Source organism: Chamaea fasciata, unplaced genomic scaffold (genome assembly GCF_029207755.1).
Source record: "Chamaea fasciata isolate MVZ Bird 193981 ecotype frontalis unplaced genomic scaffold, bChaFas1.0.hap1 SCAF_6, whole genome shotgun sequence".
NCBI lineage: Eukaryota > Metazoa > Chordata > Aves > Passeriformes > Sylviidae > Chamaea > Chamaea fasciata.
In genome coordinates, this window is record NW_027094091.1 from 6,494,940 (window position 1) to 6,507,470 (window position 12,531).

At 51.3% G+C, this 12,531-nt stretch overlaps 1 protein-coding gene across 1 annotated transcript; it reads left to right on the top strand.

Annotated features, from left to right (window-relative positions):
• Positions 1-943: 943 nt before the first annotated feature.
• Positions 944-7,413, top strand: NKX1-1 (NK1 homeobox 1). The gene is made up of 2 exons (XM_066184922.1): positions 944-1,908; positions 5,738-7,413. The coding sequence occupies exons 1-2, from the start codon at positions 1,443-1,445 to the stop codon at positions 6,526-6,528; spliced, it is 1,257 nt and encodes a 418-aa protein (XP_066041019.1). The 5' UTR covers positions 944-1,442; the 3' UTR covers positions 6,529-7,413.
• The last annotated feature ends 5,118 nt before the right edge of the window (positions 7,414-12,531 follow it).

A 12,531-nucleotide genomic window follows, 5' to 3' on the forward strand; every position in this document is an offset into this window, starting at 1 on the left:
CAACTTTTAATTTCTGCTTTCTAAAGGATCATTGCCCGCGGTAATTGCAAAGGACCTGTCCTTGTATGTGTCACCAGCCTCAAAGACAAAAAAAAATCTAATTTTCCTTTTATGCTTTCTCTATTTTCCTACCGCCCCCCCCCCTTTTTTTTTTTTTTTTTCTGGCAGCTAATTCAAACTGAGTAGCGACTGGAGCGTCCAAAACAAGAATGAAATTGATATGATCAAAGAACACACAACTATACACGAAAGGGAAGGAAATTAGGTAGGGGATGGGAAAACATGTTGTATAATTCACTGACAATTTTATTCCTATGTCTTTATTTTCTACAGTTAAAACCGTTTTTAATAAGAGAGTAATTTTCGAAAGTGGAACTTAGGTCTGGTTATACCTTTACTCCTTGCATGGGAGGGAATGGACCTTTCCTTCCAGTTACGCAGGATTTATTTATCGTCGTGTTTTGTCTTGTGCCGTTTAAATGTATTAATTTTCTTCTGGCACTTTCTTGGCACTTGCATTTGAGATTTAATTTTAATTAATTAACTAAGGAGGAGAAAGAAGCCTGTGAGGGTCTGTGTGTCCGCGGACACGAGCTTCGCTCCAACCGCTAAACCTCTGTCCGTAATTTTCTCCTTTTGTTCTAATTTAATAAACCCAGCAGGGAAGGGAAACAGGTGCTGTGGACTGACACCTCTGAGCCCACACACACACACACACACACACACACACACACACACATAATCCCCTTTTGATCATCTAACTCCACTATTAGGGATGGAAGACCTTAAGTTCCCCATTTCAGTGTTATAATATCTTCTTTATATTGATCCCGCAATTATTTAAAAGAAAGCGTCATCTCCTCCCACTTCTCCAAATAAGGCTATTTAGATGCTTTCCAGATGAGTGGAGGTGTGCTGAAACAGAGCTGACAGCCAAGTATATCACAGCCAACACCATCCTTCATTCGCTCTCTCCCTCTCTGCCCCCCTCCCCCCGGCACACACTTCCAACGTGTCTCTCTTCCAGTGATGAAGATTACAGACTATTATGGGCAAGGGATTAATTTGTAGCCAATTACAATCCAGTGCTAAATATGAATGCATAAATAAGACACAGCCTTGCCTCTGTGTGTGTGAGCGAGAGTGAAGGGAGGGGGGGGCCAGGGGCGCCTGGCAGCCTGGCGAGGATGATGAGAAGGAAGAAGGAGCAGCTGAGTGGAGGCTCTGAGCCGAGCATCACCTTGTGACTCCCTGCCTCCCCCGTAGGCTCCCGGCCGCTGGACCCAGCGCAGCCCCGGGGAACTGAAGGCAGCGGCTCGTCCTGAGCCGGAGCGGAGCCGGGGAGGAGTTTCCAGATCAACTTCTCCGGAGGAAGGAGGGGGAGAGCAAGAGGGGAGGGCAGGGGGGAGAAGTTGCAACCGAGAGGGGCTCTGCAAAGAGTCATGAATGTGAGCAGAGACAAGGTCGGTGACATCTCCATCCCGGCAGCGGCAGCCGCGGCGGTGACAGCCCCCGCGACCGGCATCGGCGGGGAGACCCGCGGCTGCCACGGGGAAGGGATGGACAGCCGCGGGGAGCAGCGGCTCTCGGCCGGCGGCGAGCTGCCGCTCTACTGCCCTGCCAACCGGGACAGGCAAGGGGACAGCCAGAGCAACACCCCCGGACAAGAGGGGGCAGTGGCCGCGCTGCCCATGGTGCACAGAACCACCTCCTTCTCCGTGCTCGACATCCTGGACCCTAACAAGTTCAACAGCAAGCGGCGGCAGTGCGCGGGCTTGTACAAATCGGCGGGGACCGAGTTCACTCTGGGGGCGGAGGATAAGCCCGAGGACTCAGGGACGGAGCTGGCCGAGCAAAAGGCTCTCGCCGAAGATTTCGACGCGTGCAAGAAGTCCGCAGAGCTGATCAGTAAGTAGGTCTGAGGGCTCGGAGCCCCTCCGAGCCGGGGGTGCCCCGAGTTCCCCCAGAAGGGTCTCGCATGCTTTGACATCACATCCTTCCCCCCGCTGGCAGCCTCGGGAGCCGGGGCGCTGCGGGCAGCCGGCTCCGGAGAAGGACAAATGCGCTCTTGCGCTGCTGCTGCTGCTGGATGTAGGGAGGTGGAATTCCGTGTTATGCGGAGGGATGGCAAGGGGGGAGCCCGGCGCATCCTCCCGGGACAGGCCGGAGCTGGCGGCGGGTCCCGGGGCTCGGCGCTGGCCAGGCTCCGCTCCCCGCGCCGCCGCGGAGCTCGGCGGGACACCCGGAGCTGTTCGTGCCGTGCACCCCCGGCAGCGGCAGGAGCAGCCCAGGGATGCCGGCCTGGCTCCGGTGGGCAGGAACCCCGCCATCCTCCTCCTCCCCCTCGCAGGGACGGCCAGCGCTGCCTGCCAGCTCCGGCTCAGGCAAACTTGGAAGCGGCTCCTCCGGCTTCGGAGGGCCGGAGCCCGGGCCCCGAGGCTGTTTAAAACCCTCCCTTGGTACCCCCACCTCGCCTGGGCCCCCCCAGGCGTTTATGACTTTGTATCTCTCCCCCCAGCCTCGCACCCCTCTCCCGTCCTCCCCCCGCCGCTGCCGCCCGTTGCTCTGGGCGACAGATTCAATTTTCTCTCTCCCCTTGGCTTTTTTAGGACAAATCAGACTAATTGTGACAAAATGCTGGTTATCTCTGGAAAAACAATTAAATTCCTTCGATTACATTTAAGGTAAAATGTGCTTAGCAGCGTAAAGAGGCTGGATAATGGGGAAAATCGCCCCAGAGTGGCATGTAGGACTGCTTGGATCGATATCCTATTATCGAATTGTGCATATCTCTTTCAAGCACCTTGCAAACTCTTCCCTAACATCTAAATTATAGGGTCAAAATTCGGATAATTACTCGATTAAAACCTATTACACTTATTAGGGCTCGCTATTGATCGGGAATTGCATTCGACCCAAGCTCTAGATTGCTTTTTCTTTCTGGGTCCGAATATCCCAACTTTCTCACCTCTAAACACCGCGACTCTGGGGATCGCGGAGGTTTTCCGGGAAAAGGCCGTCGTTGTGGAAAATATCTATAGTTATTCCATGTCCAGGAAGGGGAAAGAAGAGGCAGCGAGCTGCAGGGGAAAAACTTCTAGGGTTAGGAAAAAATAATTTCTCTGTGTCTGGGGAGAGAGAGGAGGACACGGAGGTTTCCAACCCCGTCATAGCGGGACTCTATCAAGTAAAATTAGGCAGCGAAAGAGGTCTGGAATCTGCTCCAGCCAAAGCCATGACGCATTCTTCATCTGTAAAGCAAAAGCAGGAATGAGGCACTAATAGAATTCGAAAGCGATTTTTAAAAGCAGTGCGGAACTGGAGTAATTATTCCTCCAAACTCATCTGACTTTCATCATATTAAATAGATCTGGGCTATCAGAAAGACTGACGAGGTCAACCTATCGCTAATCTGACACTTTTATCTCCAGACAAGGAGAGAAATGCAACTCCATCTCTCCTCTCAAAATAAATATGTTTGGGGGCATCACGCCGCGGTGCGCTTCACCCGCTGACAAGTTCTCCGGACACCCCACACAAGGACTCCTTCGGTCACATCGCCTTAATGTCATGGCAGTGGCCAGGAATAGATCTGGGACTCCTCCGAAATCACGAAATTTAATTCTTCTCTTCTCCCATCATAATTAATATTAGTTCAAGTGGTAGCTTAATCTAGGAGAAGTGTTCAGAAAAGTACCAACCCCTCCGAAAAAATGCAAAGGCTTTCTGGCCGAAGGAGAGTGAAAACAGCACTCGTTATTTGCCGCTCGTAAAACTATTTTAACGTTAAAAACCCAGTTCAAACTTTCCTTAAAATTACCATTAACCTATTCCAGAAACAAAATAACAAGCCCGGCGTCCAACTCCGTCGCCCATTCGATTCGCGTTGCCTTTTTTTTTTTTTTTTTTTCCTTATAAAATTTCAGTTGACCAGCGGCTGGGATTCCCTAGACGGAAAATTAAACTCCAAAACTGCCTGCTGCAGCTTCCCGGTCCGGTGCGTGTGTGGCTGCTGGGGCTGCGCTCAGCCCCCGAGTCTGCCCCGCAGGAGCAGCTACACTCACTTTTTACAAATCGTTGCTGCATAAAAATTACGCCCCGCAATTTCTAGCAGGTCCTACAGGTTGCAGGACGCTTATCTGCACTCACTGGGTCGAGTTGGGAGAAAGGAGATGCGGTTCTCTTCTGTACGGCGGCGATCGCCCGTGTTTTCCATGCTCCGAGCTGAACAGAAAGCTGGAAAGGGTTCTTAATGAACCCTGAGTTATTAAGGGATATTTTGGGGGTGAAAAGGACAACAGCACTCTGCCCTTATTTCTCCTCCTGAACCAGCCATATCTGAAATCAGCGCCTTGAACAAAACACACTTTTAAAACCACCCCTAATTTTACGAGCGGGATTTAGGGGGTCCGGCGTGAAGATAAGGAGCAGATTTGAGGTGTGTTCAGATCTGGGGGGGATGAAAAACAACCAAACTGCGGACGGGATAAGGGTGACAGACTAGCGATTAATTTCCGATTTGCGTATCTCGGTTAACCAAGTTAAAGGAGTCCCTGATTAGGGGTTCCCGGAGCGAAAGCCCCGTTGCAGAAGTGAGAGGAGGGAAGTTTAGGAGTGTCTGAAAGCACCGGCGAAAAAGGACGGTAATCACGGGCCTGTACCCCCGACCTGCCCGCGGGGCTTCCCCCCGCCCCGTCCCGTGGAGAAGGGTTCTCCTCTCGCTCCCCAGAAGGAGCCCGGGCCCGGCCAGGATGGGGAGGAGCCGGTTCTCCGGAGAATGCGATTTGCTTTCAGGCTTCATAATGACAGAATCGTCAGCAGAAGTCCAATAGCCTTAAATATCGGATAATTACCCTGTTCTCCGATGGAGACCTGTTAATTGGAGCGTAATATAAACCCAAATAAATTAAATGACCGTTAACTAGTTTGTACATTGCACAAAATGAGTTTAATTAAGTTTGTATCTGCTCTGCTAATCAATACAAGTATTTACTCCACTTTAATACTTCCATCTCGGGAAGTGACAAGAGGTCAAACCAGACTCAGGAAGGGTTAAAAATGCCAGAGCAAAACCCAGCAAATCACCCATCGATTCGGAGATTTCCGTCACTAAAATTGTTAGAGGCGCCTTGACATCCCTGCTGCCCGCTCCCCAGGCACGGCTGGCTCGGCCCGGGCAGGGGCTTCTCCCCGGCCGCTCTTCGCCCCTGCCAGCGCCCCGCTGCCCCTCCGGGCACCCCGGGGATCCTCTCCCTGCTGCCTTCCCAAAGCCCTTTCCAGTCATCGGGTGTTTGGTGGGCCCGCGGGCGGCCGTGGGGAGGGCCTCCCCTCTCCCGGCCACGTCTCTGTACCAGCTCTTGCCGAAGAGGTGGCTCGGAAGAGGCAGCGCTGGCACAGCCAGCCCTTCCCGGCCGCAGAGCTGCAGCTCCGAGCCCCATCCCTAGCGCTTCGGCCCGGCCCTGCTTCAGGGCGGCCGGAGCAGCCCCGCACCCGAGGGACCCGGCCCGGCCGCCTCCCCACGGCGGGCGGAGGGGCCGAGGCGGCCGGGGGGGGCGGCCACGCTGCCCGGGCACCCCCGTCCCAGGAGCAGCTGGAACAGCGGGTGGGCGAACCCCCGGGGCGAGGGCAGCCGGCCGGACCTGTCCGCCCCGGGGGCCGCACCGGCGGTGCTGGGGGCGGGCGGGGCAGGGGCCGGGCCGGGCGGCGAGCCCTAACAGCGGCTGTCGCTTGTCCGCAGAGGACGGGGAGCTCTACAAGGCCGAGGAGTGCGACCTGGACTACAGCAGCCGGCCGAGCCGCAGCCCCGACAGCGAGCTGCCGGACGACGAGGAGCTGTGCAGCGAGGAGAGCGGCAGCACCAGCGGCAGCAGCGGCAGCTCCGGCGCCGCGGCGCCCGGAGAGCCCGACCCGGGCCCGCTCCGAGCCGAGGCGGCCGAGGCGGGGGTCGTCCCAGCCCCGGCGCCCCCTCCGCCGCCCCCGCCGCCGGCGCCCGTCGGGGCGCAGCCCGGCCCGCAGGCCAAGCCCAAGAGGAAGCGGACGGGCTCGGACTCCAAGTCGGGCAAGCCCCGGAGGGCGCGGACAGCCTTCACCTACGAGCAGCTGGTGGCGCTGGAAAACAAGTTCAAATCCACGCGGTACCTGTCGGTCTGCGAGCGCCTCAACCTGGCGCTGTCCCTCAGCCTCACCGAGACGCAGGTGAAGATCTGGTTCCAGAACCGCCGCACCAAGTGGAAGAAGCAGAACCCGGGCGCCGACACCAGCGCGCCCACGGGCGGGGGCGGCGGCGGCGGGGCGGGGGCCGGGCTGGGCGGCGGGGCGCTGCCGGGGGGGCTCAGCCCCCTCAGCCACTCGCCGCCCATGGGCACCCCTCTCTCCATGCACGGCCCCGGCAGCTACGCCGGGCACCCGGCCGGAGGGCTGGTCTGCGCTGCCCAGCTGCCCTTCCTGCCCAGCCCCGCCGTCCTCTCGCCCTTCGTCCTGGGCTCCCAGACTTACGGCGCTCCGGCTTTCTACACCCCTCACCTATAAGCCCGACGCTCCTTCCTCCTCCTCCTCCTCACTCCCGGCTCCCCGCCGCTCCTCCGAGGATCACCCGGCCGGGCCTCCCCCGCACCCGAGAGGTGAAACCAAGAACCGACCGGCAGCGACACCGGGGGAAAGGGACAGCCCCGTGTTCCTGCCGCTCACCCCGGGGGGATGAAAAGAGCGGTCAGGGGCTCCCGGGACTCCGCGGGAGGCTCCCCCGCCCTCGGGCCTTTCTACGACCCTTTTTGTACGCGATGTGTCCGGACTGCGCTGCTGAGGGAAGGAGGAGGAGAAACCTCCCTCCCCCGTGTACATACAAGTAGATGTAAATAATCGTTACCTGTATTTTTATTTGCACCGTCCCTCGTTGCTATGTGGGTTTGATTAATTTAATAATTCTTATTAATATTATTTGGCTTTGTTTTTATTCTGGTCTGGCCACTAGCGAAAGACTTTAAAAGAGTAATTAAAAAAAAAAAAAAAAGATTATGTACCCATTTGACTCTCAGGGTAAAACGGAGAACTATCGGTCCTGTCCATCGACATTGCAGAAGCCAAGACGCGCTGCTCCCTCCCGTGACCTCACGGTGACGAGGGATATTTTTTACAAGCGTCACTTGTCCATCGACCCCCGAGCGGGGCCGGGCGTCCCGCCCGGGGAGGGGCGGCGAGGGCGGCTCCTGGGGTGCAGGGCTGGTTTTTTACGTTAATCATTTCTGTATATTTCTGGTTGATACAAAAAGAAAGAAGAACAAAAGTTTTAACTTTATAATTAATGTATAAGACGAGGGAGTAATGAGCAAGACGTGATAAAGAGAGCACTTTTTTTGCTAAACACTTTAAATCAATCAATAAACTCTAAAGAAACGGCGCTTTCCGCTGTGGCGAGTCCCTGGTTCTCGGGTGAATCTTTGTAAGACTAGTTTCCTCTGGAAAACGCCTGCCTCATTAGACGCTCGAAGGGATGTCTTGCATCATCCTTTTTCTTTTCGTTTACTCTGAGAGCGTATTTCTTATACGCAAATAAACTTTATTCTTCTTGTATGAGGGAGGGTATTTCCCTTCTTAGTTTTCTTGTTTGCATTTTCTTAATTGGCTTTGCCGATTTGTGCAATATTACGGACAAAAAAAAATCATATATTGAGGGAATCCGACAACTCTGCCATGTTTCCGATGATGGGAAGTCCGATACTTTGGATTTATGTAAATTTAATACATCCGCTCTTTCATTCAGATTCCACAACTTTAAAAATAAAATAATCTTTTCATGGCCGTTCCGCTGATTAGTTTTAAATTCTTATCAAAGTTGGTCTTTTATAATTTTTTTTTTAACTTTAACTTTAAAAGAAAAGCCTATAACCTCCGCGAGCACCCCGAGCTAGCTCCGCCAGCCCAGCAGCTGCAGCCCGCTGCCGCAGGGACGCGGTTACCCCGTTTTCCCACTCCCTGCGTGACTCCAAAGCTCACGCCGGGGAAGAGGTTTAATTTTCCACTAATTTTTTGTGCGTTTGGGTTTGTCTGGGGGTTTTTTGTTTGTTCGGTTTTTTGTTGTTGTGGTGGTTTTTTTCCCCTCGGGAGCAATTCTAAGAAACCGGTATTTTCCGGAGGGATTTTTGGGTAGCAGAGCACCCCCATCCTCTCGGTAGCTGCCTCCGCATGGCTGCCCGGGCGGGTGCCGGGGGTCCCCCAGGTGCCGGAGTGTCCGGGCTCCTTTCCCCTCCCGGTCTCCCCAGCCCCGCTCCGATCTGGGGCTGTGCATGGCCGGGCGCTCCACCGCCGCATCCCCCTCCCTCACACCAGCCCTAGAGTGGAATCAAATATTTCAGCCATCCCGTGGAAATAAAATCTGCCGCGACCGCCGATTTTGGAGACCAGGGGGGAGTGGAGCCGGCTGCCCGGGGCAGACCCCGCAGGGCTCCTGGCTCCCTCTGCGCGGTGAGTGCGGGGTGCAGCAGCCTGCGGGAGCCGCGGGGAGGATGCGGGATGCTCCAGGTAATGATGGATGCTCCGGGTTCCCACTTCCCCGCGAGCAGAAGCGTACAAGCACCAGAAGTCTCTGACCAGACTCATTTGCATTTGTGAAAATAAGAACTTTTACGATGAAAAGTGCTCTGAAGTAAATTTTCGGGGAAAACATGACAAGTAGTAATGCTTGGAGTACTGCTCTGCACAGCTCTTACTGGTAGAAGAAACCCAGCTAAACTGGGAATACGGCACTCAGGAGATTGTCTCACACTATGCCGTCGCGCACCAGGTTTGGGTAAGTGCCACTAGCAGCCAAACTGTTAGCTCAGGTGAGGCACGACACAGCTGAATAACGAGATAATTCAACCCTTGTCTGCACTCCGAGAGCTCCAAGGAGTTCTCTGCCAGTGGGAAATAATTTGGCTCCAACAGGAGCTGCCCAGAGCTTCAGAATGCACGATTCCCCTACTCCAGGCCAGTTAGTGTCCTGCCAGAGAAACCTGTTCATGTGAGCATTATTACTCACAGCTGCTGGATGAAGGAGTCAGCTAGCCTGAGATTCCCGGTCATTAAATGCAATTTAACAAGGCTTTTCACGTTTTATGGCAGTGCTGAAAAACAGAGCCGCAGGTATCTTTCTCAGCATAGTTTAGGAAGTTATTGATAACCCTTGCTCCAATGCCTCATCCAGAGGTCTGAGATCATAAAATTCTAGAGCAAAACTGCACAGCCTCAACTCTAGCGTGTGGCTTTCCCAGCATGCAGCACCTGCAGTGCTGTGGGGTGTATTTTACACTCTGCTCACAGGTACTGTTTCTGTCCAGAGGGTATTTGGAGCACCAACACCAAAGAGCCAGCTCAAATAATGCTCCCTGGACCAAAACTCTGCAGCTGGCTCACGGTGTTGGATCAGAGTGTGTGGATGTAAACTTGGCAGTGAGAAGCACGATGGTGTTGACACAGGGCAGCTGTTGAGGAATACCTCAGGTGTGAATGCTCAGCCCCTGGTGTGCTAAAGCAAAATGCTCTCACCTGCCTGAGCCTCCCAACTCCATCCCCTGTGTTCCTGCCCACTGACACTGGCTCTGCAGGAGAGTCAAACAGGGCTTGATGCAACATTTGAGGTTGTCCCATTAGGTAGTCACAGAAAGCCCCCAAAGCTCCCACAGTGACTCCCCAGCAAGGCCCAAAATCCAATTCCTGTGTGGTCCCTGTCTGATGTCCCTGCTGCCCTGCACACCATGCCCAGTGCTCCTGCACAGGGTTCTTAGAGCTCCTTTTCATTGAATTTTCAATGAGCCCTGGAACAGAACAAGTAGAACTTACTGACTGAGGGGACGATGGTTATGACACTAGCAGGAGGTGTTTGCTCTGGTTCATTCTGTCAGTCAAATTATTTTTTTAATTACTTTATTATTCATTCATAAAATTTAGTGTTGGAGGGTTCAGAACATGGAACACCCCCAAGGGGACACTGAGCATTTGCCAGAGGACAGAGTCTCAGCTCTGACAGACGGAGCAGCACATTCAAAGCCTGATTCAATGTGTTCAAGTGATGTCTTCAGCATGTACCAGAGATCATCTGGGGCACTAGCATATTTTTGGACTAATCCCCATGAAATCGATGTTAAATCCAAGGGTGCAAACCTACATTAGTAAGAAAAGATTCAGATATTAATTGCATCTTACTGTTGCTCACGGTGTGAATGACTGAGGTTAAAAAAAAAAAAGAAACTGCATCTATTTTACTTCATACACTTCAGCTTATACTGAACAAGTTTCAGTTGTTCAGTAAAATGTCTTATAATCAACAGAAAAAAGCACATAAACACAGGCAGATATGTTCCAAATAATTGCGAGAGAACTGAAAATATTTTGAAATATTTTGTGTCATTGATTTCACTCAGCAATGATGTTTCACAAAGCCATTGCAAACCAGTTCTGTACTATCACTTGCAAAAATTCCTTGGGCTGTTTCCACTTGAGCAGGGTGCAGTGAGTTACTTTTTTAATTCTTAAAGGTTTTGACATATATTTCAGACCTTCTGTTTCAGACTGGACTCAGTCATGTTACATGTTTCTAGTCTTATATTACACAAGTGAAATGTTAAAAATAAAGCTTTGTCTGTATAAGCCTAAATCTATTTCCCAAAAATACACCATGATGTCTGCATGTAGTCTGCTATATTAACAAATATCCATTAGTTCCTGTGTTACATGACAAAATAATTCTGCTCAAACAGTTGAATTTAAATACTCAAAGGAAAATTATTTTACAGTATCTGGGCATTTCTGGTCTTCAGGTTCTGTCTCAAAGATAACCAGTAAGTACAGTTGTTGTAGAGCCTTTCTTAAGAGCAAATAAAAAAATGATTTTTTTTTTTCTGATATTGGAAGATTTTCCAGACTCTGGGAGGGAAACCAAGGCAGAGAAGAGAGGGACACTGGGGGGAAGTGAAGGGCACAGGTAAGCAAACAAAGAGGATCCTAACCAGTTTGTGGCTCAAAGTGGGCTCACATAAATGGTTTACATAAACCACATTGTTCTCTATCTGGTGGGGGGTTTTTACTTTTTTCCCTCTTGCTCACACACTCATGTTCTGTGCCACATGCTCTTGTTAAACAGACATCTCAGGTGGACGGAATGGGGGCTGTCACAGTGAAAACAACCCTGACAGGAGAAGAGCTCTTTCTCCTTTCCTGATGCTGTCTGGCAGAGATGTGAATTCATCATACAGAGTAAGCTTTAAAACAGGTTATTATAGCCTTGGAATGCTACAGCTATGTGCCCACTCAGGAGAAATCCTGTTGATGCTGGAAATCCTATGGATGCACCCTGTATTGATAGAGAAGCAGGCAGAACACAGAGCATGGCCAGAACATAAAAGTCTGGAGGTGCAGGGTCAGGCAATATTTGTATATGATTTACTAATTTATTCTTATGCTGTGACACACATTTAGGTAGCTAAAACCAGCCAGGTCCATCCAAAGTGATAGACTTGATTTTAGAATACATCTTCTAGATTTTCTTCTCTGCAATGACACAAACCAGAAATATTTTACAGTGACAATGAAGGAGAGGTGACACCACAGCAATGAACTGAAATACTATCACAGTAGCATTTATGTGGGGTGATGGTTTACACCACAAATATTCACCCCCTTCGGCAAACTGCTGCTTTTTCAAGAGAAAAAGTACAAATAAAACAATTATTGCTCTTTCTTTCTCCATTTTTTTTTCCTGTAACCACACACATACATTACAAGAATTCTTCCTGCACATACAGGGACTCTTTCCCACTCTTTCACTGTAACTCAGGTAGAGTGACAAGTTTATTTCCTGTTCCTTGGTTCCCAAAGTCTGCAGGAGGGGAGGAGAAATGCAGGAAGAGAGCATTTGAATGAGCTGCTGGTTGGGCTCCTCCAACTCCTTGTGTCGACGGAGAGTACACAGCACCAAACTGCACTCCCTGTGACCTGTTAAATGTTTTGAGAGTTGTAATTAAGGACGCTCTTTGGGACTTCAAGCACCAGCACTGTGCCTTGTAGGGGTGATTTGGAGTGAAATACTGTGTTTGCCTTGAGCACGCTCTGCAGCACACCTGATGACATTCACCTCTGCTGCTTCTGCTCCAGCACTGGGGAAAATAAACACTTGTGCACATGTGGAAGCAGCATTTAATTTCTGCCCTAGTGAAACCGTGTGGCAGACTCTCCTGGTGGTGTTGTTAGCCTTCAGCTGCCAAGAACACTATTACAAAAATTCAAAGATATCCAAAAGCAATTTCCAAACAAGCAGGATCATATATTATATTTCCATATACCTTTTACAGTGCATGAGGATAAGAGTGGCTCCATGATGACATTATAAATATAGCAAATTAATAGTGGATGCAATGCCAACACCTTGTCATTATGCAAATTGGAATGTCGTCAGAAATGGTTATTCAACAACCCCTTTCAAAGCAACCAGAAGCCTAATGCTGCTCATTACATCTAAACTAATTAGCACCACATTTAAAAAAAACGTAGTAAGATTTT

Coding starts and splice junctions, on each gene's coding strand:
- NKX1-1 (XM_066184922.1), top strand. CDS start 1,443: ATGAATGTGAGCAGAGACAAGGTCGGTGACATCTCCATCCCGGCAGCG. Junction 1,909..5,737: donor GAAGTCCGCAGAGCTGATCA/GTAAGTAGGTCT, acceptor GCTTGTCCGCAG/AGGACGGGGAGCTCTACAAG.